This window comes from Lepus europaeus, chromosome 5 (genome assembly GCF_033115175.1).
Source record: "Lepus europaeus isolate LE1 chromosome 5, mLepTim1.pri, whole genome shotgun sequence".
NCBI lineage: Eukaryota > Metazoa > Chordata > Mammalia > Lagomorpha > Leporidae > Lepus > Lepus europaeus.
In genome coordinates this window covers 120,816,840-120,843,739 of record NC_084831.1, presented here as the reverse complement: position 1 = coordinate 120,843,739, position 26,900 = coordinate 120,816,840, and the positions used below count along the sequence as shown (strand labels likewise).

Genomic DNA, 26,900 nt, shown 5'->3' with positions numbered 1-26,900 from the left:
GGAGGACCAAGGGTTTCGGGTTCTGGCCACACAGTCGTCAGTGTGGCAGAGTAGGAGAGGGGACAGGAGAGGGGTGAGGGGTTACTCTCGTCCCTGAGAAGGCAGAGGTGCCAGCTAAAACAAACCCTAAAGACACAAACAGTCCTCCTCCCGCCCTGGGGCCGGCCCTCCTGCCCTTACCCAGGGAGGGAGGGGGTTCAAGTATTGCTGCTGATGGAGCCGGGCAAGGACCACAAGAGAGGGCGCGGAGGGGCCCCACCTCCCCCTGCTCCTTCCGTCTCCCTACCAGGTGGGGAGGGCAGGGGCAGGTAAAGGAATGGGTGGACAAAATGAACAGACAATAAATCAAATTAGCAAATAAGTAAATAAATTAATGACTGAATAAATAAATAAATAAGTAAGTAATAAATAAGGAGGAAGAAAAAACAACGTCACCTAAGGATGCAGCCACTTGCCCCCCACCGGGGGGGATCCAGGCTGGCGCACTAAGGAGGTGCCAGCTACCTCTTAGCTTTAAGGGGGCCACCACAGGGGCAGGGGGCACAGGGAAGAGGTGGCCCCAGCTTACAGAAACACGGGTCTGCTACAGAGACGGACGGCAGGGAGCTTGGGAGCAGACAAGCGTAGACAGGGAGGTCCCAGGTGGCAGTGGGAGGGCAAAGGGGAGATACCCACACTCAGCACCCAAGACGTGTGCTGGCGGCAGCGGGGCACAGTTAACTGGCTGTGCTGGGGGGACAGAGGACGGAACCGTGCCAGGCAGGACCTTCAGGGTCACCGGCAGGGAAACAGAATGGCTGGTTACTTGGCAGTGATGGTGGTGGCAAGTACTTGTGCTTACTGAAGGTAGGGGCCTGGGCCTGGGCCTGCACCTGGCAGGACCACAGCTGGGGAATCCCCTCATCAGAGGGCTTCAAGTCACTTCTACTTGGCAGTGGAGACACACAGAGCTGGGGCAGGCACTCAGAACGATGAGGAGGGGGGCACAGGTTAACACGTCAGACAGCTGCAGGGGGCTCGAGCTGAGGACACAGAGGACATCTTCATGGTGGAAGGGGGGCATCTCCACGGGGCAGTGGTTCAGGGCCCCTTGGCCCGTGCCAAGAGGCGTTTGCCCTCAGGCACACACTATTGCACCACCCCGAGAGCTAAGGCCCATGTACCCCGGAATTTCACATGTTGGCAGAGAGCTGGGGGCCCCGGGGGGTGGCTGGCTCAGGCACTGGTGGCCTGGGGGGCTGGGCTGACCCTGGAGGCTTGGCCAGGAGACCCGAGGGGGGCAGGCGGTCACTTCCTGAGCCCTTGCGCCCGGGAGAGCCATCCCCTGTTGCCCGCTGAGGCAGAGAAGGTTGGGAGGCTGAGAGTGGGCGGCCCCGAGGTCCCAGCCAACGTCCACCTCCCCCTGGGGGAGGGCCCAGCAGAGAGACCTGGGAGCGCCCTGCCCGCGACAGGCTGGCGTGGAGGGTTCGGGCAGGAGGGGCAGGCAGGCGGGAGGTGGATGCCCAGGGTCCTCGGGCCAGCAGAGGGCCAGCTCGGACAGGCACCAGCGGGGAGGCCGGGGAGCCTACTGAGCGCCGAGCAGAGCGTGCAAGGAGGGCAGCTGGGGAGTCGGGGGAGAGGGGCAGAGGGCCCCTCTGGTGAGTCAGGGCGATGGCCACGCTGGAGGTCACGGCGGCTGCCTGCAGGGGTGCGTGCACCAGGGGCTCCCACAGCACTGGCTTTCCGCTGAGCTGAGCTCCTGTGCCCGGGGCCAGGCCCTGGACACCCCGAGCCATGTCCCTGTCGTGTTGCACCAAGTGCTGCTCCATGATGCCACCACTGCTGCCCGGACTGGGCTCGGTGCGCTTCCGCTGCAGGATGGAGTTCTTCTTGCCTACGAGGTGCCCCGGGGGAGGAGTTAAGGATAGAGAAGGAATCCAAGAAGGAGGGTGGACCTCAAAGAGAGGGATGGGGTCAAGGGATGGGGATGTGGCAGAAGTGGGGAGAGGAGTCAGGTGCACGGGGGTGTGGCTAAGGGGATGGGGGAAGAGTGAGTGTGGCTAAGGGGATGAGGGAAGAGGGCGTGTGTCAGAGAGTCAGGGACTGGCAGTGGGAGAAGCAAGGCTCAGGGCCCGGGACTTAGTCCCAAGGGTGTGGCATGCTGAGAGAGCAAGGCAGTGTGGCAGTGCTGGAAGACCTGCCTGGGGCAGGTGCGCTGGGGTGTGACACTGGGACTCTGCAGCCTGGGCTCCTCCCTCTGAAGCCTGTGCAAGGGCACAGCCGGGACCCAAGGCAGACAAGGTGGACAGGCCTCACCGATGCGGCGCAGCCGGTCCATGGCCACGGTCTCGAAGGCCCGGCGCATCATGGGGAACTCCTCGAGCACGGCATTGAAGTGGTCCACGCTGAGTGAGTAGAGGCGGCAGTAGGTGTCAGCCCGCACGCTGGCCGTGCGCCGGCCCCGAGTCAGGAGGCAGATTTCTGTGGAGGTTGCAAGGAGGCTCAGGACCCCGACCCCAGAGCTCCCCACTGCACGGCTGACCCAGCTCTCTCAGGGGCCTCCCCAGGCTGGGGAGAAACTAATGCGTACCCATTACCCCAGGGTCCCTAACTGCTCCAAGCATTGTCTCTCTCCTGACTGGCACAATTTCTGGGTAATACTGGCTGTCCTTCTCCCACTCTCCAAATTCAAATCCACCAACAGGCGAGTCTGGTCGACCCCCATACTCCCAGCTATCCCGCCCCGGCCCCACTTTTCTGTCCCAGGGGGTGGGCCTGGGGCACCTCACTCTGCCTACCCTCTACCACTGTGAAAGAATAGCCCAGGAGAAAAGCAGCCAAGTGCAGTGTTGATGGTCGTGTGGTGGGGGGACTGGGGAGCTGGGGGCGGGGGCGCCCTGCTTCATTCCTGTCTTTTTCTCGCCTCTGGGCTCCGCAAATTTCTCCAGGTTCTAAAAATGGGCCTCTAGCCACCACTTGACACCCTGGCTGGGCACTCGAGTCTCCTGAGAAGCTTTTTAAAGCTATGGCCCAAGTTCCTTTCTGAGTGGGTCCAGGAAGGGGCTGGAGCTCTGGGATTCTGCAGCAGAGCCAGGTGGGGACCCCGATCCTGGGGAACAGTTGCCCTCTCTCCTCTGCTTCTGATCCCCCCGACTCCTCTGCCCCCCAAGACCTACTGACCTCCAAAGTAGGATCCATCCGTGAGGCGGGTGTCCCGGGCGCCGCGTGCCAGCACGCTGAGCAGCCCGTGCTGGATGAAGTACATCTTCCTGCCCACAGAGCCCTCACGCACCACGAGGTCCCCTGGCTGGAAGACCTCGAAGCGTAGCTTGGTGAGCACCGCGGTGACGAAGCTGGGGTCGGCGTGGGCGAACAGAGGCATGTGGGCCACCAGGCCCCGGCAGGTGAAGTTAATGATCTCCTGAGTAGGGGATGGGCCTGTCAGGCAGGCTGTGCCCCTGTCCCAAGATGCTCCCTCAAGCTCATCTGCCCCAGAAAGCCTACCCCTGGAGTCGTGATCTGCCAAAGGACGGGGTGCTGCCATGGGCCCAGAGCACCTCCCCAGCAGAGATCCCTGGAAGGTCCCCAAATACCGAGATTCCTCATGGGGCCCTCCCACCAGCCTCCATCCCTACAGGAACTGTTGGCCAATGGCCTCTACCCCAGACAGCCCCCCAGAAGCCCAGGTCCTCGTGGAGCCCTCCTTGGGGCCCAGGCCAGCCCTACCTCCCGTAGCGGCTCGCTCAGCTCTCCTAGGATGCTCTCCTCGTCAAACATCTTGCCCTGGTAGCGGTGCTCGTAGTATTCATGGATGCGCTGCCGTGTGTCAGCTGGCAGCTTGTGGAAGGACATGTACTGCTCCACCTGCTTGTACTGGAGGGCCGGCCCATTGCCAGAGGGCACAGGACACAGACGGAGGTGTGGGGCCAGAACGGGAAAGGGGGGTGCATGTGGAAGGTGGCGGAGCCATGGAGGAGATGAGGATAATGGGAGATACAGGGAAATCCAGAGATGGGCAGAGGGGGAGTCCAAGGACAGGGGCAGAGGCCCAAAGAAGGACAAGGCACACACAAGGCCATGGAGCAAGTGGACACAGGGCAGGACGGGACACAAGAGACCCAACAGGGGCATCATCAGAATAAGCCTCAGGTCAAGCTACCCAGTCTCTGGCAGCCCTCCATGCCCACCCCTGCCCTCTTCGGACCCTGCTGACCTTTTCCTGGTATTGACGCCGGGAAGAGTCCAGAGACTGGATGAGGGCGGTGGCGTGACCGATGAACATGGCGTAGCACGTGGCGCCCACGATCATGCTGAGCATGGTGAGCCAGACGTCGGGCATGCCTACGGGTGCCTGCTGCCCGTAGCCAATGCACAGCATGTGGCTCATGGCCTTGAACAGGGCGTGGGAATACTGGCGGCCCCACGAGTGGTTCTGGGGGGCAGAGCGTATTGCACAGCCTCATTCTCTGCCTGCCCCTTTTTCTCTGTCAGTCCTTCTGCCTGCCCCCTTCTACACCAGACCTTCTCCCAGGGGCTCTGAAGTTGAGATCTGGAGACCCTGAGGCAAGAGGGGGCCTTGGTTTCTGCCCTGACCTCCCTCCTTGCCTGCTCCCTCCTTCCAAGTCTCTCTCCCTCATCTTCCCTCCTCACTGCTGCCTCCTCTCCCACTTCCTGCTCCCCCGGGCCACCCCTGCTCCTCAGGCGGAAGAGGACTTAGAAGGCCCTGGAGAGGCGGAGCTCTGGGGACTTCTCACCACCATGCGGTTGATGGACACCCAGCAGTCGGGAGGGAAGTCCTGCAGCATGGGGACCAGGAACTGGAGACAGCCATCCCAGTGACACAGCAGCAGCATCATCCCAATGAGGTTGAAGATGCGAACCACGGCGCTGGCCAGGTCATAGGTCATGTGAAAGATCTGAGGAGTCCGAGGAGGGGCTGCTGTGGACAGGAACCCTCCCTGCTGCTCCTCCTCCATTCCCAGCCTTGCAAATTCTCTCTTGGGATGTCTCCCTCGGCCCAGCCCCCATGAAGGAAAAATGCAGCTACTGTTCACTTGTACAGAGTTTTCCAGGCCACAGGTAGAGCCAACACAGAGTAGGTGGTACTGTTAATGGGAAAACTGGGGCCAATCATGTGCCTAGAATCACAGTAAGTGTCACAGCAGAGACACAGAGGTCTCCTGCAACAGTGGCCCAGGTGTGGCCTGGATGACAGGAGACATCTCCATGGCGCAGGCATCAGGATTACTGCCAGCAGCGCTTTTTCCCTTCTAATAACAATAGTGAATTTACTGAGAGCTTACTATGTGCTAGATACTCCTCTGAATGCTGCACACATAGTAAATCCTTTAATCCTTGCAGCCTTGTCACAAATAAATCGATTTAGCATTCTCATTTCATGCAAGAGAAAACTCAGTCTCATAGAGTAAATGAGAAAACGGAGATCTGGCTGCAGGCAGTGAGATTATGGAGCCCATACTGCACCACTAAACCTGGGGCCCTGGAGCTGAAGCTCAGCTCTTCCACAGCCCAGCTTTCACCCGGCGTCCAGCTGGCCCTAAGGTCTTGGTCCAGTGGCCATGCACCAACTTCCTGTACCACCATCCCTACCCTGGGCCCCAGCCCATGAACCCTTGTTCTGTCGCTGCTTCTCCCCCACCCCCGAGCTTTGGAGAGAACTACCCCACGGTTGTGCCACCCACCTGCCCTACCCCAGAAACTCTCCGGGAGTCCCACCCCTAGGGCCTTCCCGGCCTGGAGGAGTCTGCGAGAGCCCCCTGCCCACCTCCCCGCCCCACCTCCTCCCACTGGTGTATGTAGCGGATGAGGCGGGAGAGGCGGAGCAGCCGCAGCAGGCTGAGGATCTTAGTGAAGCGGACGATGCGCAGGGCCCGAGCCGTTTTGTAGACCTCAGCATCCAGCCGCGGCTCCAGTTCCACCACCAGGAAGATGTAATCCACGGGGATGGAGGAGATGAGGTCGACCAGGAACCAGGTGCGCAGGTAGCGGGTGCGGATGGCCCGCGGCGCGAGCAGGATCTCAGCGCCCTCCTCTACCACGATGCCCGTCCGAAAGTTGAGCACCAGGTCCAGCAGGAAGAAGGTGTCGGAGAGGACATTGAAGACGATCCAGGGTGGGGAGTTCTCCTCCTTGAAGAAGGTGATGCCCACGGGCAGGATGATGAGGTTCCCCACCATCAGCAGCAGCATGATCAGATCCCAGTAAAAGCTGGGGAGGGAGGAGACAGGGAGTAAGACCAGCTGACACTGTACCAGCCGCCAGGCTGACCCCGGCCAGCAGTAGGCAATACAATTCCGTACTAGAATTCCATACTGCAAGGACAATTTGCAGCGGGTCGGGGTGTGAATGGGGACCATGATTTGGAAAAACAGTTCATCATTATCTAATAAAGTTAAATACTTGCAATTTCTGCAAACTAGCAATTCCATTCCCAGGAATATACACACCCAATGAAAACATACACTCCAGGAATTTATGTAAGGGAATGTTTATCACAGCATTAAATCTGTCAGCAACCCAAATGTCCACCAGTAGAAAAATATAGGTACATAAGAGAAGTAGGTAAGTCCCCTTTGAAATATTTGTGACCTGAAACACCACGCAATCATGAAACCACCTAACTACAGCTATGTTCAGTGGTGCAGATCAATCTTCCAAATTTAACGTTGAGCAAAAGAAGCAAGAAACATAAGGACACACATGGGTGAGTCCATTTAAGCAGAGTTCAAAAATAGGCAAAACTAGACTATATACGTTGTTGCAGGATTTATACAAAAGTTGTAAACTATTTTAAAAAAAGTAAAGAAATTAGCACCACAAAAATTAGGATGATGAGTTTGGAAAAGCACTAGAAGGGCTCAGTAAGAGGTGCCAGCAACATTGTGTCTCTCTTTTTTTAAAAAGGATTTATTTATTTATTTATTTATTTGAAAGTCAGAGTTACACAGAGAGAAGGAGAGGCAGGGGTGGGGGAGGGGGTCTCCCATCCGATGGTTCACTTCCTAATTGGCCGCAAGGGCTGGAGCTGTGTCGATCCGAAGCCAGGAGCCAGGAGCTTCCTCCGGGTCTCCCATGCGGGTACAGGAGCCCAGACAGTTGGGCCATCCTCTACTGACTTCCCAGGCCACAGCAGAGAGCTGAATTGGAGTGGAGCAGCCGGGGCTCGAACCGGCGCCCATATGGGATGCTGGCACTGGAAGCGGCAGCTTCATCTGCTATGTCATAGCACTGGCCCCAACATTGTGTCTCTTGACTGAGACGGTTGTTATGAGTTTGCTTTACAATGACACAAACCCACAATCTATATTATCATTAAATATTTTTGTGGCCGGTGCCGCGGCTCACTAGGCTAATCCTCCGCCTGCGGTGCCGGCACTCTGGGTTCTAGTCCCAGTTGGGGCGCCGGATTCTGTCCCGGTTGCCCCTCTTCCAGGCCAGCTCTCTGCTGTGGCCAGGGAGTGCAGTGAAGGATGGCCCAAGTGCTTGGGCCCTGAACCCGCATGGGAGACCGGTAGGAAGCACCTGGCTCCTGGCTTCGGATCGGAGCAGTGCTGGCCGTGGTGGCCATTTGGGGGATGAACCAACAGAAGGAAGACCTTTCTCTCTGTCTCTGTCTCTCTCACTGTCTAACTCTGCCTGTCAAAAAATATTTTTGTAATATAGGGTTTTAAAAATATGTATGTAATTTTGAGAAACACACATATAAAGAGAGAGACAGACAGACAGAAACCAAGTGAGAGAGAGCTCATACCAGCTGATTCACTCCCCAAATGCCTGCAAAGGCCAGGATTGGACCAGGTCAAGAGCCTGGAACTCCATCCAGGTCTCCCTTGCAAGTGGCAAGAATCCAATTACTTGAGCCATCGCTGCTGCCTCCCAGGGTTTGCATTAGCAAGAAGCTGGGATCAACAGCCTGAGCTGGATATCAAACCCAGGTGCTCCAATATGGTACACAGGCATTGTAAGTGCTAGGCTAATGCCTCCCCCTTAAATAGCTTTTCCAAATTTAAAAATAGGGTGGGCACTTAATACGGTGATTAGTCGAGATGCTGCTTGGGAAGCCCATATTCCATATCATATGCCTGGGTTCAGTGTGCTCCCCATTCCAACTCATGCGGACCCTGGGAGTCAGCAGATAATGACTCCACTAGGTGGGTCTCTGCCACCCATGTAGGACACCTCAATTGAGTTCAGAGATTCTGGCTTTGGCTGGCCTCACTCCATCTGTTGAGGGCATTTGGGGGATAAACCAGCAGATGGGAGATTTTTTTCTCTCTCTCTCACCTTTCAATAAAAATTTTAAGGGAAAAAAAACCCACAGCAAACAAACAAAAAAGATAGTGCCCTGTGCTGACCTCACAGGGCTGTTGCCAAAGCTCCGAGACAATGGACATGACAGTGCTGAGCAGCCCTGGCTGGTGTTATGACTCACCCACTCTTTCTCCCCAGAATTCTGAAAGGGTTGCTGCTTCTCCCATCTCCAGCTCTCTGCCCATTTCTAGCTCCTCACACCCTCCCCAGCCTTCCCACCCCCTCCTCCTTCCGGATAGTCAGACCCATGGAGCCTGTTTCTTTACTGGAATTGCTCACCCATGTCTGGGGGGTGTGGACCATCCTGCCTCCCATATGAACTGAACTTTCTAGTGGTGCCCTCTGCCCTTCCCAGAATCTCAGGCAGGACTGCACAGAGGAGCAGCTGCTCCGGACATGTCTCCTCCTCCAACCTCTGTGTGCCCACCAGGACTCTGGCAGGGCCCAGGCAGGCATGGGCAGGGGACAGCTGGACTGTTGTGGCAGAAGCTGTGTGGGGGTGGGGGGGTGGGAGGGAGCTAGGTGAAGCCCTCCCTCAGAGACTGGATAATCTGAGGGACTCAATTACCAATGGTGGTTTAATTCTAGGACACAACTAATCCCAGTATCAGCATAGGACCCAGCCCCTTCTGGTTCTGACTGCAAAATCACCCTTTTCAGCTTAGGCCTCAAGTCCAGGCCTCCAGGAGGTCCCCTGGACTATATGCAGTGCATGCGCAACCAACCCTTGACCCCTCGGCCCAGGGCCGCTGAGGAGAAATCCTGGCCTGGGAGATGCTGAGAGAGGGGAAGGGAGGAGGGTTTGCCTAGCCACAGGAGCCTCTTCACAGCCTGACTCACAGGCGGTCACACGCCCGGCGGGTGATGCAGTAGGGAGGACGGAGGAGCAGCACCACTGTAAGGGGGACACACGGCTTCTGGGCAGACATCGGGGGAGGGCTGGGAGAGACACAGGAGACCACACAAGGTGCGCCGAAGGGGTGGGAAGAAGGCAGGATGACAGGAGTGGAAGGAACAATGGGAGGAGAGGCACATTTGGGGAATGAGTAAGTCTGGATTCAAGCTAGTGTCTGGGTCCCCAGTTGCGTATCCAGGTTCCAGATTCACACCTCTTGCTTTCTGTTTCTTCCCTTCCAGGGTTAGAGGCTTTACACGCATCCCCGTCTCATCCAAAAGCTGTCCTTCATCTCCCCCCAAGGACAGGGCCGCTCTCCTCCCCTAGCGACCTTGGTGTAGAGGTACAGCGTGATGGGGACTGGGAAACGGCCCCACCCCCACCCTGGTCCCTTCTCTCTGGAGTCACCTGGGCGGTGGTCCTGCCCGTGCTTTGCTGTCTCAATCGCTCCGAGCCCGGGCCCTACCCCACCGCTCCCTGCCTTCAGCACCAGGGACAGCGGCCAGGGCTCGGGTCTGGACACCCCCTCCCCGCACTCCAACGTCTCGATCGCTCCTGGTGGCCAGTCCTGCTGAACCAGGCAGGTGCTGAGCGTGAGGGGAGAGGAAGGAGACAGCGGAGCTGGGCTTCCTCAGGTTGACCGCGATATGACATAATTTCCCCGGTCCCCGGCAAGCGGGACTGGAGGAGGGAGGAAGGGGTCCCAAAGTCTGGTAGTCCTGTGGTCCAGATGGTGCCCCAGGTTCAGGGATGGAAAACCCAGAGCTCTGGAAATCCCCTGATGTCTGTCTCCCCCAACCTGGCGTCCCCAGCCTGGCAAGTCTGGGAGGACTTCCAGCCGGGGATACCCTGACCAAGAATTCCCAAGCTCGGCTGGGGGAGGTGCTTCTCCCTCTCCGTTCGGGGACCCCTGGGCCGGAGAGGGTGGGGCGGGCCTGGCCCGAATGTCTCTGCCCCGGGGGGCAGGATGGGGTCCCCTGCCCTCCCCGCGGGGCCCCCAGTACCGGAAGTCGCTGTAGGGGTGGATGATCCAGGCCCCGGCTGACTTCACCCGCTCCTGCTCGATTTCCACTGCTTTGTGGCTGCCAAACACTCGAAGGGAGAACTTGTTGACCGTGGGCTGCAGCAGCGTCCCGAGCTGCCTCCTCTTCGGCTCGGACGCAGACGCGGGGGTCGGACCTGAGGCCGCGGTCGAAGGGGCCGGAGCAGCGGGCGGTGCCACATCCAGTCCAGGGGTCGCCCCTTCGCCGGCCCCCGCGGCCGGCCGCTGCTCTGCCTCCATGACGCCCGCTCCTTACGCGCTTGGCCTCCTAGACCCCGCCGCGGCCATCTGGGACCCCCCACCCCGGCCCCTGGAGAGTAGGAGCCGGTGCAGCCCCGCGGGGCCGGAGCGGCGGCGTCGTAGGCTGGGAGCCGCCGGCGCGCGGGGCGGAGGGGGTGTGTGCGACAGACCGGCGGGCGAGCGGCGGCCGGGCTGCGCGGCGCCCCCTGGCGAGGGCCACGCACTGACGGGGCCGGCCGGCCGGGGCGGGGCCAGGGAAGCCCGAGTGGGGGGGGGGCGCGAGGTGGGCGTGGCCCGGTGCGCGGGGGCGGGCCTCCAGGCGTGGGAGGAGGGGCGGGGCCGCGCAGCCAGGGCGGTGGAGGGGGCGGGGCCTACGGTTGAAGGCTTTTATCCACTAGGAGCGAGGAGGCGGGACCGCCCGCAAGTGGCGGGAAAACCGGGCCCGGGTCAGCTCCTGGGACTCGGGAGGGCGCGTGCCTGGGGGCGGACAAAGGGTGGCCTTGAGGGTCTTCCTGCCCGTCCTCGCCCCTCGCCTGTGGACTTCTGTCCCGCTGATGTCATCTCCTCCCAGCACTCTCCTAGGCCTGTTCCGATTCCTTTCGGGATGCTTTCGGCAAGGACTTATTTCCTAATTTCCTAATTCAGACTCACCGTCACTGAGTGGATGCCGAGGATACAAAAATGGGTACAGGGGCCGGCGCTGTGGCGAAGCAGCCAGTGCCTGCGTCCCATAGGGGCGCCGGTTCGGGTCCCGGCTGCTCCATTTCCGATCCAATTCTGCTATGGCTTGGGAAAACAGTGGAAGATGGCCCAAGCCCTTGGGCCCCTGCATCCGCGTGGGAGACCCGGAGGAAGCTCCTGGCTCCTGGCTTCCGATCGGCCGTTGTAGCTAACTGGGGAGTGAACCAGCGGATGGAAGAACTCTCTGCCTCTCTTGCTCTCTCTGTGTACCTCTGACTTTCAAATAAATAAAAAAAAAAATTTTTTTTTAAATCAGTACAGGGACCGGCGCCGTGGCTCACTTGGCTAATTCTCCTCCTGCAGCGCCAGCATCCCATGTGGGCGCCAGGTTCTAGTCCCGGTTGCTCCTCTTCCAGTCCAGCTCTCTGCTGTAGCCCGGGAAGGTAGTGGAGGATGGCCCAGGTGCTTGGGCCCCTGCACCCGCATGGGAGACCAGGAAGAAGCACCTGGCTCCTGGCTTCGGATTGGCGCAGCGCCGGCCGTAGTGGCCATTTGGGGGTGAACCAACGAAAGGAAGACTTTTCTCTCTCTCTCTCACTATATCTCTACCTGTAAAAAAAAAAAAAATACAAAAGGTCTAGCCACAAGGCCCCTGCTGATCTGTGCTGGAGGACAACCAGTGAGCAGGCAAATTACAGCGCTGTGTAACGCTGAGTGCTCTAAGTTCCTGAAGGTCCCAATTCTCTTCCTCTCCGTTCCTTATTGCTACTGCCCTACTTCAGGCCTTCAGGATTTTTCACCTAAGTTATTTCAGAAGCCTCCAAAACACTCTTCAACCTCTCCAAGCCCAATTCTTTTTGCACACTCTGACAAATTACTTTTCTAAAACCCAGATATAACTCTATCACTTTAAGGTTAAAGTCCTTCAAATTTCCCCATCTCCTATAAGGTTAGGTGTAAGCTCCTTACCGTGGTGTACATGGCCCTGCAAATAGTTCTTTTCTTTTTTTTTTAAGATTGTTTATTTGAGGGGCCAGCGCTGTGGTGTAGTGGGTAAAGCCACTGCCTGCAGTGCCAGCATCCCATATGGGCACCGGTTCGAGTCCTGGCTGCTCCACTTCCGAACCAGCTTTCTGCTATTGCCTGGGAAAGCAGTAGAAGATGGCCCAAGTCCTTGGGCCCTTGCACCCCATGGGAGACCCAAAAGACACTCCTGGCTCCTGTCTTCGGATCGGTGCAGCTTTTGGTCATTGTGGCCAATTGGGGAGTAAATCAGCATTCTGATAGGAGATGCAGCTAACCCACTGTGCCCCACAGCTCCACTCCTCGAAGCACATCCTCTCTCTTCCCCATCTGGGGTCTGGTCTAGTGCTCTCTTACAGCAGCCAGGATACCACTGCTTATAACAGCTCTTTTTTTTTTTTTTTTAAGATGTATTTATTTATTTGAAAGACAAAGTTACAGAGAGAGAAGGAGAGATAGAGAGAGAGAGAGAGAGAGATCTTCCATCCACTGGTTCACTTCCCAATTAGCTCCAATGGCTGGAGTTAAACCAATCTACAGCCAGGAGCTTCTTCAAATATCCCATGTGGGTGCAGGAGCCCAAGGACTTGGGCCATTTTCTACTGCTTTCCCAGGCCATAGCAGGGAGCTTGATAGGAAGTGGATCAGTCAGGACCAGAACTGGTGCCCATATGGGATACCAGCATCACAGGTGGCGGCTTTACTCACTATGCCACAATGCGGGCTCCCGTAAACAGCTCTTGTCACAGGACTGCCATTATCAGCTTACAGGTCTGTCTTTCCCATTGGATTGTGAAGCACTGAAGAACAAGAACTTCATGTCTGATTAATAAGCACCTGTAGGTTTTTATTCCAACTCCAAGCACAGTGGTTGAGTAACAGCACTTCATTTTGTTTTATTATCCTTAAAGTTGTTTCATTTTCATATTCTTTATAAAGGATCAATGCTGCTGTTAATTTTTAAATTTCATTCCACCTCCATCAGATGCAGTTCCCTATTTTGTTTATTTATTTTTTTACAAGGTTTTTATTGAACGTTTGCACAAACGGGCCCCCACCTCAGGCGGTGAGGAGCCTATTTTGTTTATTTTTTAAATGAGTTATTTATTATTTATCTGAAAGTCAGAGAGAGAGAGAGAGAGCGCACACGCTTCCATCTGCTGATTCATTCCCTAGATGACCACAACAGCTGGAGCGGAGCTGGTCTGAAGCCAGAATCTTCTTCCAGATCATCCAGGTGAGTACAGGGACCCAAGGGCTTGGGCCCTCTCCCATTGCTTTCCCAGGTGCATTAGCAGGGATCTGAATCAGAAGAGGAGCAGCTGGGACTCAAACCTGCATCCATATGGGATGCTGGCACTGCAGGCAGCTACGCTCCTACCCCCTGTGCCACAGCACCAGCCCCTCCCTATTTAGTTTAATGAAGGGATATATAAGCTTTCTAATGGTGTCTTCAGAAATTTATAGAATGTAAATACTGGTTTGGTTTTTAAGATGTGTTTAATTGTAAGACTGTTTAACATAGTGTGGAAATGATTTGCCATTCAGTATAAAGCTTTAAAAAAAGAGATTTATTTATTTATTTTTATTTGAAAGTCAGGGTTACGGGGGGGAGGGGAGTTCTTCCATTTGCTGGTTCACTTCCCAAATGGCCACAATGGCCAGAGCTGGGCTGATCCAAAGCCAGGAGCCTGGAACTTCTTCAGGGTCTCTCACGTGGGTGCAGGGGTCCAAGAACTTGGACCATCTTCCACAGCTTTCCCAAGACATAGCAGAGAGCTGGATTAGAAGTGGAGCAGCTGGGACTTGAACAAGTGCCCATATGGGATGCCGGCACAGCAGGGAGCAGCTTTACCCGCTACACCATAGCAATGGCCCCCAGTATTAAGCTTTTAGTCATTGATTTTTTTGTATTAAAAAAAATGGGAAAAGAGGGGAACCGCAGCTTTCACGGGCTGCTTGACTGGTAAACCCTCCAAGTGATGAGTTCCAGTAAACTGATTTTTGCCTTTGGATATTGGATCTGGTGTATTTCCCTTGGGCTTTAATTTGCTTAAGCTGTGCATGTATGTAAAAAAATAGATTATTTTAGGGGAGATGTAGATGCAGAATTTTTGCTTATGCCATTTCCTAAGCGGTAATGCTCTCTCTCTCTCTCTTTTTTTTTTTTAAAGAATTATTTATTTATTTATTTAGAGAGGTCTTCTATCCACTGTTTCACTCCCCAATTGGCCGCAATGGCCGGAGCTGTGCCGATCTGAAACCAGGAGCCAGGAGGTTCTTCCAGGTCTCCCATGCAGGTGCAGGGGCCCGAGGACTTGGGCCATCCTCTACTGCTTTTGGAAGTGGAGCTAGTCTTCTTTGAAGCATTAACAGCATTACTGCTAGGGCCAGAGCTCTGGCGTAATGGGTAAAGCCTCTGCCTGCAGTGCCAGCATCCCATATGTACGCTGGTTCGAGTCCCAGCTGCTCCACTAGGTCCTTAGGCCCTTGCACCCATGTGGGAGACCCGGAAGAAGCTCCTGGCTTCATATAAGTGCAGCACCGGCCTTTGCGGCCACTTGGGGTGTGAATCAGCGGATAGATATCTCTCTCTCTTTCTCTCTCTCTGCCTTTGCCTTTCAAATAAATCTTTTTTTAAAAAAGTGCTTTTCTATATGCACCCTTGATAACAGAATTTGAAGAAATGTGAGATGATAAATCATTTGAATGGTACAGAAATAAGAAACAGTTTAAAAGAATGTTTATTTTTATATTAAATATTTATTTTAAATCTAATGATTTGTACATAAAGTTCAGTAATATTAAAAAAAAAAACTTCAGCCGGCGCCGCGGCTCAATAGGCTAATCCTCCCCCTTGCGGCGCCGGCACACCGGGTTCTAGTCCCGGTCGGGGCACCGATCCTGTCCCGGTTGCCCCTCTTCCAGGCCAGCTCTCTGCTGTGGCCAGGGAGTGCAGTGGAGGATGGCCCAAGTGCTTGGGCCCTGCACCCCGTGGGAGACCAGAAGCACCTGGCTCCTGCCATCAGACCGGAACGGTGCGCCGGCCGCGGAGGGTGAACCAACGGCAAAGGAAGACCCTTCTCTCTATCTCTCTCTCTCTCACTGTCCACTCTGCCTGTCAAAAAAAAAAAAAAAAAAAAAAAAAAAACTTCATGCCTGGTACAATACTGGATACATAGTGGACATGTAGCAAATGCTTGTTGAATGAATGAATGATTTAGGAAACTGTTCATGATGGAGTGAGATCTCTCCTTTACCAATTCCTTCATTATCATTCCTTTTTTTTCTTCTTCTAGATTTATTTGAAAGCCTGCGTTACAGAGTGGGGAAGGAGAGACAGACAGACAGACAGACAGACAGACTTCCAAATGCTGGTTCCTCCCCAAATGACCACGACAGCTGGTTCTGGGCCAGGCTGAAGCCAGGAGCTTCTTCCGGGTCTCCCACGTGGGTGCAGGGGCCCTGGGACTTGGGTCATCCTCCACTGCTATCCCAGGCCATTAGCAGAGCGCTGGATCAAAAGTGGAGCAGCCGGGACTCTGGAACTGATGCCCATATGGGACGCATGAGTTGCAGGCTCGCCATTAGGCCACAAAGCAGGCCCCTACATTTCCTTTTCTACGTAGGTAAAGGCATTTCTAAACCATTTCTAGTTAATGATGTAATCTCCATCTGACTATCCCCAATCTGACAGTCTTAGTTATTCTGCGGTTGTTTTATTTTCCTTTCTGACCACTTCCTCCTATAGCGCCTGTAGCTCTGCCCAGGTTGCCTCAACGTCTTCTCTTTTCCATTCTTTTTTCGTATATGCAAAGCACGAGAGATACTCTTCGCGTACCCCACGGATGAATCTCCGTCCCTCCGTTAGCTCAGCCCTCCACGCCCTGCCCTCACTCTGTTCAGGACAAGAGGTGGAGCCTCTCCGCGGGGCGGGGGTGGGCTAGGTGAACTACATTAGAAATGGGTATTTGCAGGCTATCCCAGAGAGTCGGCTCTCACCCAGCCTCCCGGGACTGCGAGGGTTTTACCGACATTCGTAAATGACAATGCTTTCTTTTAAATTTCTAAACCCAAGCGCGCCACAGATGCGCCCCTGGGAAGAGCGAAAAGCCGGAGCAGGGAACGGGAAAGGACGAGAGGCGGGGGCGGCGAGCCCGGCCGGCATCCGGCGCGGCCCTGCGGCCGCTCCCCGCCCCCACGAACTCCCGCCCCCGCGCCCGGGCCCTGACAGGCGGACGCCGCGCGCTCCCTGCGCACGTGGTGGCGCGCGCGCTCCTGGGGGCGGGGCCCAGGGGGTAGATGGGAAGCGACGCAGGACGTGGTGCGTGCGTACGTGCTCGCTCACAGCGGCGGCGGCGGAGCGGAGAGGCCAGAGCCGGAGACCGAGCTGGGATCGGGCCCCGGGCGGGGGCGGTGCGAGCGGCGCCAAGCGGATCCTGGGGGCGGGGACGGAGCCGGGGCGGGCGGGACTGGAGCGGAGCCTGGGAACGGGCGGGAGGTCCCAGGGTCTCGGGTTGGGGGGGTGGAGCCGCACTTCGTCGCCGCGGGGGTGCCGGGACTCCGGCCGCAGTGCCGCCGCCATCACGGACTTCCTGTGGGACAAGCGCACGGGCCTCGCCGCCAGAACGGTGAGCGCCCGGGCTGGCGGGCCGCGGGGCCTCGCGGGAAGATGGCGACCGCGGGACGGGCGGGGATAGGCTTGGACGGGGGTGAAGGGACGGAGCCGAGCTCAGGCGACACGGAGGGCTGAGACCTGCGAAGCGGCAGAGTCGGGAGAGGTGGAGGAAGGAGGTCGGTCCGCCGCGGGTGGCTGCGGGCAGATCCGCAGGAAACTTGGGAGAGAGAAGTAGGAGGAGGGGTGGTGGAGTAGGGAGGGGAGTGGTCCCAGAATATCCAGGTTGGCCTGAGGTTTCCACAGCTGCAGAGGGGGAAGCCCCGCCGTGTCCCTCGGAGCCTCCGGGAGGAGTTTGTAGGACTTAGTTGTAGATTTTCTGGGTGAGAAAGGGAGACGCTAGGGATGACTTGTTGGGGCTGGGGGAGGGAAGGCCTGTGAGGCACTTGGGTGATGGCGTGTACATGGTGAGATGGCATTTATGTGGCTGTGCTAATCAAGGTAGAACCTTGTGCCTGCCTCTTGGTTTCCTGCCAGCCCGTTAGGCCAGGAATGCATCCGATATCACCGTTTTCTCTTTGAGAAGAAGTTCAGAGTGGGAGCCTGCATTGGAGTCATTAAAACCTTTTGCACACCCGATATTTCCACCCCCCTGCCTTGTGTTCCCTCGGCCTGTTTCGTGTCAAGCTGCTCTCCTGTTCTCTTCCTGGATCATAGCTGATTTTTTTTTTCCTTGAAAGAAATAAAGAATTCTTGAGCTATACCATTCCGATTCCAATCATTGGAAAGTAGCCACTCTCATCCAAATAGCACTGCTACTAATTTTAAAAGTTTCTGTCTACTTCCTAAGCCCAAGAGGGCAAAGGTCAACTGGGAAGCTGACTGTGGGTTGGCAGCTACTGTATTCAAACCTCTCAAGGAGGATTTGGCTGGGGATGTGAGTGCACGTTCCTGGAGCTGCTTGGATTGGTGTGTAGCTGCTGAATGTAGATACCTGGGAACAGCACTTGTGTGCTCAGGATACTGGTGGCCTGGCTGTAGTTGGAGAGAGAATACGCACTGTAAAGGAATGCTGTGGGACTGTTGACTCGTGAGGGGTTCTGCGTCACGCAGATCCACACCTGGGACCCCAGTCATGCTGTCAACTGTTACAAGCTGTGGCCTAGGCCGGAGAGTCTTCACGGAGCCACGGTTGAGAATGATCAGCGTGGCACAGTTGAATTTGACCTGGGAGGTAGTTATAAAGGGTAGGTTTGGGTGGTGCTTTCTAGAGTGTTCGGCCAGAGTTAGTAGGTGACGTGTGTTCCAGAAAGGAGGAATTGTAAGCACTGAGGAAGCTGTGGGTGATATACACGGCAGAGAGCAGGTTAGCATCTCTGGAGCAGCCAGTTCTGGGGGAGGCACGGGGACAGGGCTTTCTTTACTATTTCCACTTTTCCTTGCCTTCCAGATGCCTCATCCCCGAAGGTACCACTCCTCAGAGCGAGGCAGCCGGGGCAGTTACCACGAGCACTATCGGAGCCGAAAGCATAAGCGTCGAAGAAGTCGCTCCTGGTCCAGTAGCAGTGACCGGACGAGGCGGCGCCGGCGGGAAGACAGCTACCACGTCCGTTCCCGAAGGTGAGGCCTCAAGGAGAAAGCCGGACTCGTGGCCATTCACTCATTCCTTCGTTCAACAAGGGATGGTGCTGAGCAGGTGGCTGAACGTGGTGCCCAAGGTGGAGATACTCAGTGAGAGGCTGTGGGTGCACCCGGCAGGATGGGTAGGTCGGGAAAACTCCAGAGGAGGCGGCATTCAAGCTTGTCTGGAGGACAAGTAGGATCAAATGCCTGTACCTTCAGAGGGAGAGGATTGTGCGCAGAGGACTGGGAGCCGAGGTAGCTAATACTGATGGACTCAGAGAGCACATCATATCTGCGTATTCGGTAGTTAGTGCTTAATTTAATTATTTTTTTAGAGATTTATTTGTCTGAAAGGCAGAGATGCAGAGAGAGAGAGAGATCTTCCATCCACTGCTTCACTCCCCAAATAGTCAAGGCTGGGCCAGGCCAGAGCCAGGAGCTGCTTCTGGGTCTCCATGTGCTGGTTCATGCTCCAGATCCCCACAATAACCAGAGCTAAGCCAGGAAACTCTGTGTTTCCTGTGTAGGTAGCAGGGATAAAAGTGCTGCCTTCCACAATGTGCACTAGTGGGAACCTGGAGTCGGCAGCAGCGCCAGGACTTGACCCTGGTGTGGGTGCAAGCATCCCAAGTGAAGTCTTAGTTGTGACAGCAAACACCTGCCCTGATGTTTGGTTTTGTTAATTTAGTGGCATGTTTAGTGGGAGGAATGGTTTGGAGTAAAGCTGGATTTTAATCAAAAACAGTCAAGAAAGAAGTGGGGGTTGGGGGGACAGTGTTGTGGCGTGGTAGCATAAGCTGCTGCCAACAATGCTAGTGTCCCATATGGGTGTCACTTAAGAGTCCTGGCTGCTCCACTTCTGATCCAGCTCCCTTCTAATGTGCCTGGGAAAGCAGTAGAAGGTGGCCCAGGTACTTGGGTCCCTGCCAACCATGGGGGAGGCCCGGATAAAGCTCCTGGCTTTATTCTGGCTCAGCTCTGGCCATTGGCAGGCATTTGGAGAATGAACCAGAGGATGGAAGACCTCCCTTTCTCTCTCTCTGTAACTGCCTTTCAAATAAAATGGGAAAAAAAAAGTAGTAATTATTTGTTGCATTGTATCACTGGAGTGGGGGGAGCTACTGGAGGTAGTAGATCTGTAGCTACCTTTAGGAGGGCTTAGCTGGGGCCAGCGCTGTGGCACAGCAGCTTAAGCCACCACTTGTGATACCAGCATCCCATATCAGAACACCAATTTGAGTCCCAGTTGCTCTGCTTTCTGATCCACCTCCCCACTAACGTACCTGGGAAAGCAGCAGAAGATGGCCCAGGTACGTAGGCCCCTGCCTTCCATGTTGGAGCCCCGGATGGAGTTCTTGGCTTTGGCCTTGCCGAGTCCCATAAAAATTAAAATAAATTTAAAAAAAAAAGAAGAAGAAGAAGGTCTTGGTGACATGCACCTGTGGGAATTGTCCTCTGTGGCTTTTTTTTTTTTTTTTTTTTAAGATTGATTTAAAAGGCAGAGTTACAGAGAGGCAGAGAGAGAGAAAGAGAGAGGTGTCTTCCATCTGCTGGTTCACTCCCTAAATGGCCACAGTGGCTGGAGTTGGGCCAATCTGAAGCCAGGAGCTTCTTCCGGTTCTCCCACGTGGGTGCAGGGACCCAAGGACGTGGGCCATCCTCCAGTGCTTTCCCAGGCCATCGCAGAGAGCTGGCTCAGAAGAGGAGCAGCCAGCATGAGAACTGGTGCCCACATGGGATGCCAGCACTGCAGCTTGTGGCCTTGCCTACTACACCACCGCACCAGCCCCGCTTTGTGCTTTGTGCTTTCTCTATCCTTGGTTTTCTGAGTTGACTTGATGAGTGTTCAAGAGCAGTTTTTCCAGCATTACGGTCTCCTTGCCAAGAGAGGACCTTACCGCATGGTGTAGCAGGGAATGTATCTGGAACAAATGTGCCTAATGGGTTTTTGCTGTCCCATAGCAGCTACGATGACCGTTCCTCTGACCGGAGGGTGTACGACCGGCGATACTGTGGCAGCTACAGGCGCAACGACTATAGCCGGGATCGGGGAGAGGCATACTATGAAGCAGACTACCGACATTCCTACGAGTACCATCGGGAGAACAGCAGCTACCGCAGCCAGCGCAGCAGCCGGAGGAAGCACAGGCGGCGGCGGCGGCGTAGCCGGACGTTCAGCCGCTCATCTTCGGTGAGTGCCGGCCCCAGCCCCTCCTTTTGCCACTCTCCTCCAGGCCCTCTGGGACCCTGGTACGTGAGAAGTATCCTTGTATGAACATGGAGGTGGCACTGAGTCTGTCCACCCGCTTGGAAGTGCTGTGGCTCTTGAAGGGCCCCGAATCCTGTTTGGATCTGGAGCCCCACTCAGATGCCCGGTGCCCTCCTTGGCATGCTGGGCTTATCGCTGTGTGGGGAGCAGCTCTGCCACCCCAGCGGCCTCCAGTCTTTAATGGAGATGTTGCTTGTGAGCTGCCTTTGTCCCCCAAGCCCTGGGCTCTGTGGCCCCCACGGCAGGCAGGCAGGGTGGGGGCAAGGGGAGATATGTGCCTGCCCGGAAGGGCAGTGTGTGGAGCATGGGGTCGTGGGTGACACTGGCAACGACACCACTCCTCTGCTCTGCCCGTGCCTCTCCCTGTTCCCATTTTGGGTTTGGGGACCTGGGATTGTGCGTCGCTCTCTCTTCTCACACCAATCCGCCTTACTGCATCTGACGTGTTCCCTTCCACTGTCCCCCATCATCGTCTGTCCCCCATGGCTGGGCGCCTGTGACCGGTGACCCCTCCACCACCCACCCCGACTCCCTCCGGCCCCCGCTCCGACACCTGGCTTGCTCCGATCCCCCCCGCCCCCCGCCAGCAGCACAGCAGCCGGAGAGCCAAGAGTGTAGAGGACGACGCTGAGGGCCACCTCATCTACCACGTCGGGGACTGGCTACAAGAGCGATGTACAAGCCAAATCGTAACAATCCTATAGCCTGTAATGGTCCCATAGCCATCCTAACGTCCCACACCAACCTAAGTCACAGCCTCTTTTGCCTTTTCTCAGTGGTGTTGTTTATCTGGGTGGTTTGAGTTGCTGTTGAGAACTGACCTCTGTTGTCCACTCCCAGCTCTCATGGCCCCTGGGTTAAGGTGGTGGGAATCATGCAGGGGTTTCTTCCCCTGTGACCATCTGTATCTGTTCCCCTTCCTTCATCTCCTTACCCCAGGTTGCTGTGCCTTTTTTTCTTCCAACTCAGCTCATTCCCCACTGTCTCTCCCTCCCTCTCCCCGCCCCTGCTTTCATTTCAGATGAAATCGTGAGCACCTTAGGAGAGGGCACCTTCGGCCGGGTTGTGCAGTGCGTCGACCATCGCAGGTAACCCATGAAGAGGTGGTGGGGCTCCCTGGGCCGCCTTTGCCGACTAATCCAAGGCGGGATCCTCAGTTCCCGCGTGCGCCCTTCGGTCCCAGGTGTTCTTGAGAACCCTCTCCTGCCAACTTGCAGGGGTGGGGCTCGCGTCGCCCTGAAGATCATTAAGAATGTGGAGAAGTATAAAGAAGCAGCTCGACTTGAAATCAATGTGCTGGAGAAAATAAATGAGAAGGACCCTGACAACAAGAAGTAAGCAAGTTGGGGGTGGAGAGGGGCTGAGGGGCTCCTGTTACACAGGAGAGACCCCCAGACCTGGTCGGGCACGGAGGGCCTAGACCTCATCCATTCATCTTTTGTTCGTCATCTTAGAGTAGTAGAACATCAGGGTAGGAAGGGATGGCCTGGGACTCTCTAGCCCACTCCGTCCGAGCCCTTTGTGTCAGGTCAGTTACGTTGCTCTATGGTGTTAGCCTAGCTCAGCGCCATCTCTGCAGAGATTTACCCTGGAAGTGGCCCTCGGACTGAGCGCGAACATTTTCATCCAAAAGTGGATGCTGATGAGGTCACAGACATTTAGACAGTAATATTCTGCTCGCATTCATTCTCAAGCCAAAAATAGAAAGAGAGCATTAAGTGAAGGCATAGGAGGGCAGCAGGTACAAATGTGGACGGGAGAGTGGCTAATGAGTGGCTTTAAGCTGGGGCTGGCGTGGGGGTTTAGGAGTGACATTTTGATTTGCGTCTGCTCAGTTCTCGCCATGAAGTTTTTGAACGATTGAAAATGTTTCTAGAGGCTTGGCAGGTACTGTCTGTCTGCTTGGTCTGTTAGCAAGGCCGCTCTCGAGCAGAACGGAGTTGTAATGCTAGCTGGTGTGTTTTTATACAAGTGTGTGAACTCCTCAGCTGTGCAGCCCCTCCCTTTGGAGGGGTGGTGGGCACAGGGGAGCTCATCAGACGTCCTCCTTCCCTCCCCGTTCTCTTCCCAGCCTCTGTGTCCAGATGTTTGACTGGTTTGACTACCATGGCCACATGTGTATCTCCTTTGAGCTTCTGGGCCTTAGCACCTTCGATTTCCTCAAAGACAACAACTACCTGCCCTACCCCATCCACCAAGTGCGCCACATGGCCTTCCAGCTCTGCCAGGCCGTCAAGTGTGAGTGGGGTGGGCTGAGGTGGACTCGGGGGACGCCCCTTCCTCATTGGACCTCTCCTGTCTCAGCCCCAAAACAGTCAGCTTGCTGTTTCCCACAGTCCCTGTATTCTCTGTCTTCTTGGCGTCTCTTCTGACTTAGCTCCTTGTCTTCACCTTCACTGATTGCTGTTCACACTCAACCCAGCAGGAGCTGGAGGAGAAAGGCTTTGAAATCAAAGCATTTAGTTAACTCCTTTTTTTCTCCTTCCCCTTCTTGGGAAACTAGACAGTAAACACAATACAGCCACAAAACCATCCCTTAGGCTGAAGCTGGGTTGAAATGCTCTCCATTCACAGCAGAGCAGATGGGAACATGGAATAGTTCAGCTAAGGGACCAGGTAGGGATCCAGGCAAGTACATAGTCCAACTTGTTTTCCTTTTAACTTGAAGGATGGAGACACAGACAAATAGACCTTCCATCCCTGGTTCACTCCCTAAATGCCAGCAACAGCCAGGGCTGGGCCAGGCCAAAGCCAGGAGTCCAGAACTGAGTTTGGGCCTCACCTGTTAAGAAGCAGGGACCCACAGACTTGAGCCATCAGTGCCTCCCTGGGTGCGCATTAGCAGAAAGACTCCAGGCACTCCCCCTGTGCCAGGCTCTCTGTTGAGTCTTCATAATGATAACAGTTTCTCAGCATTGGGTTGGCAGAATGTGAGATGAACAGTATCCAAGTCAGTACAGAGCTATGAGCTGTAACAAACTATCTCTCCTGGTCAGTCGCATACATAGTATCGCACATTGTTCAGGGTAAGGGCCGCTTAGACCAGGCATTTCATTTCGATGTGGCACAGAGGAGCGCGGCGGTTCTGTGCCTGCCTCCTCCCCAGCTGCATTCTGGCGGCCTGGCCAAGCCTGACCTGGCTTCTCCCCCGCAGTCCTTCATGATAACAAGCTGACACATACGGACCTCAAGCCTGAAAACATTCTCTTTGTGAATTCCGACTACGAGCTCACCTACAACCTGGAGAAGGTAGGTGGGCAGCGTCTGCCCTTGGCCAGGGGGACAGGCCGCCGGGCCTCTCGCCGTTTGCTTAGCGCTCCCTCCCCCCAGCTCCCTTCATCCTCCCTTTTACCTCTTTTCCACATTTCTTCCCTGTCTGGCTCCAACTGGGAAGCGATTTACAAAGACTTAAATTGGAACAAGGATGTGGAAAAAGACCTCAGATAACTTTCCAATAGAGTGAAAAAACTTTTTAAGGTTCTCAATTTGGACTTGCTGCTATTTTTTTAAAATGTGTGTTTGTGAGGTAGGAACGCTGAGCTCCTCCAAGGCTGGAGCTCTCTCCGCCTCCCTAGACCCCTTTGCCACCTGTTGTATATTTCCAGGAAGACTGTACGCCTGGCCCTTGGGTATAGTCTTCAGACAGCTGCAGGCTTGCACACCGACACCTAACCATTCCTTAATCCTCCTCCCCGCCCCGACTCCTACAGTCCTGCTGCGGAACGTGTTCTGGGGCCTGAGGGAGCAGGCCAGACGTGCCAGTCGCTTTTTGTCAGGCTCAGAAGCTTGTTGGAGGCCAGTGGTGGGGTCTCGGGCTGAGGACCAGAGGTTCGTTCACTTCCTGCCTTGTTCCTAGAAGCGAGATGAGCGCAGCGTGAAGAGCACAGCCGTGCGGGTGGTAGACTTCGGCAGTGCCACCTTTGACCATGAGCACCATAGCACTATTGTCTCCACCCGCCATTACCGAGCGCCAGAGGTCATCCTGGGTAAGGGCGGGCGAGGCTGGCCAAGGGCATGTGGCGATGGGGTGTTGAGGGTAGGGCCCCCTAAGCCTCCTAACACTTCTGCCCTCCCATTCCCACCCAGAGTTGGGCTGGTCGCAGCCTTGTGACGTGTGGAGCATAGGGTGTATCATTTTCGAGTACTACGTGGGCTTCACCCTCTTCCAGGTAAGCGGCAGGCTGCCTTGCCCAGCCTCCTCCTGCTGCCTGGTTTCTCTGTTGTCTGCTTGGGGGCCTGCTCGCTCACGGCTGCGGAGTGCTCATCTCGGTCCCATTCTGAGTTCTGTCTTTCTCTCCCAGACCCACGACAACAGAGAGCATCTGGCCATGATGGAGAGGATCCTGGGTCCTGTCCCTTCCCGAATGATCCGAAAGACAAGGTGATGGGCCTCGAGTGGGAGGGACTGACCCCCACTTTCCTTTTCTCTCTACACAGTTGGCGTCTTTCACGACGTTTTCTGCTTCCTTGGCACCTCCCCTCTCCCCAGTTACTCTCAGGCGGGGAGGTGAGGGAAGTGTGCTGTAACAAGGGGAGGCTGCTCATTCCTCAACCTCCCCTTCCCCTCTAGAAAGCAGAAATATTTTTACCGGGGTCGCCTGGATTGGGATGAGAACACATCAGCTGGGCGCTACGTCCGTGAGAACTGCAAACCACTGCGGGTGAGCAGGGCTGGGGACCAGTGCCCACCACCCAGAGGTCACTTCCTTCTTCAGGTGGCTTAGGAAAGGAGGGGAGAAGAACTGAAAGAAGACCTCTTTGGTCAGGAGAGGAGAGGAGAGGGAGTGGTTTTGAGGCTGGAGGGAGGTTAGACAGCCTGACCTTGAGACAAGCAGAGGTCAGAGCAGTGTGCTGGATTCTTCAGGTCAGAAAAGAATGAACTGCCTTCGAAGAGCTAAAATTTAGTGAGCTAAAGATGATGCAGGAAGTTGCCAGTGATACACTGGTAGAACTTTCAGAGACTGAAGGAGTAAATGGTGCGAGTGGGAAGGCTCGCTGAGCACTGGATCCGAAGTGCTGGTCGTGGTGTAGTCGCGGGAAGGCAGTGCTCAGGTGGGCTGCGGGCAGAGCCTTGGTTCTCGGGGTCTCAGCTTTCTCCTGCCCTCTCCACCAGCGGTATCTGACCTCAGAGGCGGAGGAGCACCACCAGCTCTTTGATCTGATCGAAAGCATGCTAGAGTATGAACCTGCCAAGCGGCTGACCTTGGGCGAAGCCCTTCAGCATCCTTTCTTCGCGCGCCTTCGGGCTGAGCCACCCAACACCAAGTTGTGGGACTCCAGTCGGGATATCAGTCGGTGACAATCAGGCCCTGGGCGCCCCTGCGTCTCTCAGGGCAGTGGGTGTCCAGTCCAGGACACTGGTGCTTTTTTATACAAGAGAACCGAGCCGGAGCTCCGTCCTTCCTCCTGGCTCCCTATATACCTGTGAATATGTGAAATAGTGTAAATATGACAGAACTTGTACCTATCACTTCAGTCCTGCCTTGTACATAACGCTATTCCATCCACACTCTTCCCACCCTCACCTGCCCCCCACATGCAGTTGGATGGGGGCAAGTGAGGTAATCAGGTGGCATCCAGCCCATGTTTTATAAGGAATTTTGTACAGTCTTTGTGAAATAAAATGACGTGCTTCATCTGACCGCTATGCACGGCGTTTGAGGTCTGGGCGTGCTGGGCTGGAGGGATGAGATCGGCTACCTTTCCGAGTCTGGGTATCAAGGGAGCCACTCTGGCCTTCCAAAAGTAACAGAGCCTGGCCGCCAGCTTTTCTCTTGTGTCCACATTGTCGCGGAGGTTTGTGATGGGTGGGGCGGTATTTCTTGCAGGTTAGAGTGGAGACACATTGGTTACAAGATAGCATTGCTCAGATCTGGAATAACGCAGCTTGGGGAAGAGATGTTGCCATAGTCCGTAGGCTGTGCCCCGGGATAAGAGTGAAAAAACTTTGGTTTAAAAAAAAAAAATCGGTTCAACTGGGTTCTGGAGAGACCGCCACGACGGTCAGAAGACTCCCGTCGTACCTCGGGAAGCCGGGAAGGCCGGGGCTCGCTCGCGCGGCCCGCTGGGAAGTGTAGTTCGTTAGCGGGGCGGGAAGTCACGTGAGAAAGGGTGGTACTTGACAGGGGACTGGGTTAGGGGTGTCACGTGGAGCACTTCCGGGCTTTGCCTGTGGCAAGGGCGCAAGCGCAGCCCGCTGCTG

General features: G+C 55.6%; 2 protein-coding genes across 5 annotated transcripts; one reads left to right on the top strand and one right to left on the bottom strand.

Annotated features, from left to right (window-relative positions):
* Nucleotides 1–488: 488 nt before the first annotated feature.
* Nucleotides 489–10,487, bottom strand: HCN3 (hyperpolarization activated cyclic nucleotide gated potassium channel 3). The gene is made up of 8 exons (XM_062192431.1): nt 10,210–10,487; nt 5,778–6,207; nt 4,734–4,895; nt 4,193–4,411; nt 3,706–3,852; nt 3,160–3,400; nt 2,296–2,460; nt 489–1,873 (listed from the first exon to the last, which is right to left on the bottom strand). The coding sequence occupies exons 1-8, from the start codon at nt 10,485–10,487 to the stop codon at nt 1,173–1,175; spliced, it is 2,343 nt and encodes a 780-aa protein (XP_062048415.1). The 3' UTR covers nt 489–1,172.
* A 6,208-nt stretch (nt 10,488–16,695) lies between these two features.
* On the top strand, nt 16,696–26,357 carry CLK2 (CDC like kinase 2). 4 transcript variants are annotated; one of them, XM_062192428.1, is made up of 13 exons: nt 16,696–16,822; nt 18,257–18,426; nt 20,395–20,620; nt 21,289–21,373; nt 21,720–21,786; nt 21,916–22,032; nt 22,770–22,936; nt 23,853–23,947; nt 24,555–24,684; nt 24,785–24,867; nt 25,000–25,079; nt 25,269–25,359; nt 25,812–26,357. In XM_062192428.1, exons 2-13 carry the CDS (start codon nt 18,257–18,259, stop codon nt 25,995–25,997), a joined length of 1,497 nt encoding a protein of 498 aa, XP_062048412.1. In that variant the 5' UTR covers nt 16,696–16,822; the 3' UTR covers nt 25,998–26,357. The 4 variants fall into 4 exon arrangements, with proteins under 4 accessions (XP_062048412.1, XP_062048411.1, XP_062048409.1 ...); XM_062192427.1 differs by having other exon boundaries at nt 21,286–21,373; XM_062192425.1 differs by having other exon boundaries at nt 20,392–20,620; nt 21,286–21,373.
* The last annotated feature ends 543 nt before the right edge of the window (nt 26,358–26,900 follow it).

What these genes read in the sequence shown, in the direction of transcription:
- HCN3 (XM_062192431.1), bottom strand. Translation starts at nt 10,487, where the DNA reads ATGGAGGCAGAGCAGCGGCCGGCCGCGGGGGCCGGCGAAGGGGCGACC. An exon ending in TGTCCATCAACCGCATGGTG is followed by an intron (nt 4,412 to 4,733) that starts GTGAGAAGTCCC and finishes TCTGCCCCCCAG; the next exon opens with AACCACTCGTGGGGCCGCCA. An exon ending in TGAGCGAGCCGCTACGGGAG is followed by an intron (nt 3,401 to 3,705) that starts GTAGGGCTGGCC and finishes TCCCCTACTCAG; the next exon opens with GAGATCATTAACTTCACCTG.
- CLK2 (XM_062192425.1), top strand. Translation starts at nt 18,257, where the DNA reads ATGCCTCATCCCCGAAGGTACCACTCCTCAGAGCGAGGCAGCCGGGGC. An exon ending in GGACTGGCTACAAGAGCGAT is followed by an intron (nt 21,374 to 21,719) that starts GTACAAGCCAAA and finishes CTTTCATTTCAG; the next exon opens with ATGAAATCGTGAGCACCTTA. An exon ending in AGCGCCAGAGGTCATCCTGG is followed by an intron (nt 24,685 to 24,784) that starts GTAAGGGCGGGC and finishes ATTCCCACCCAG; the next exon opens with AGTTGGGCTGGTCGCAGCCT.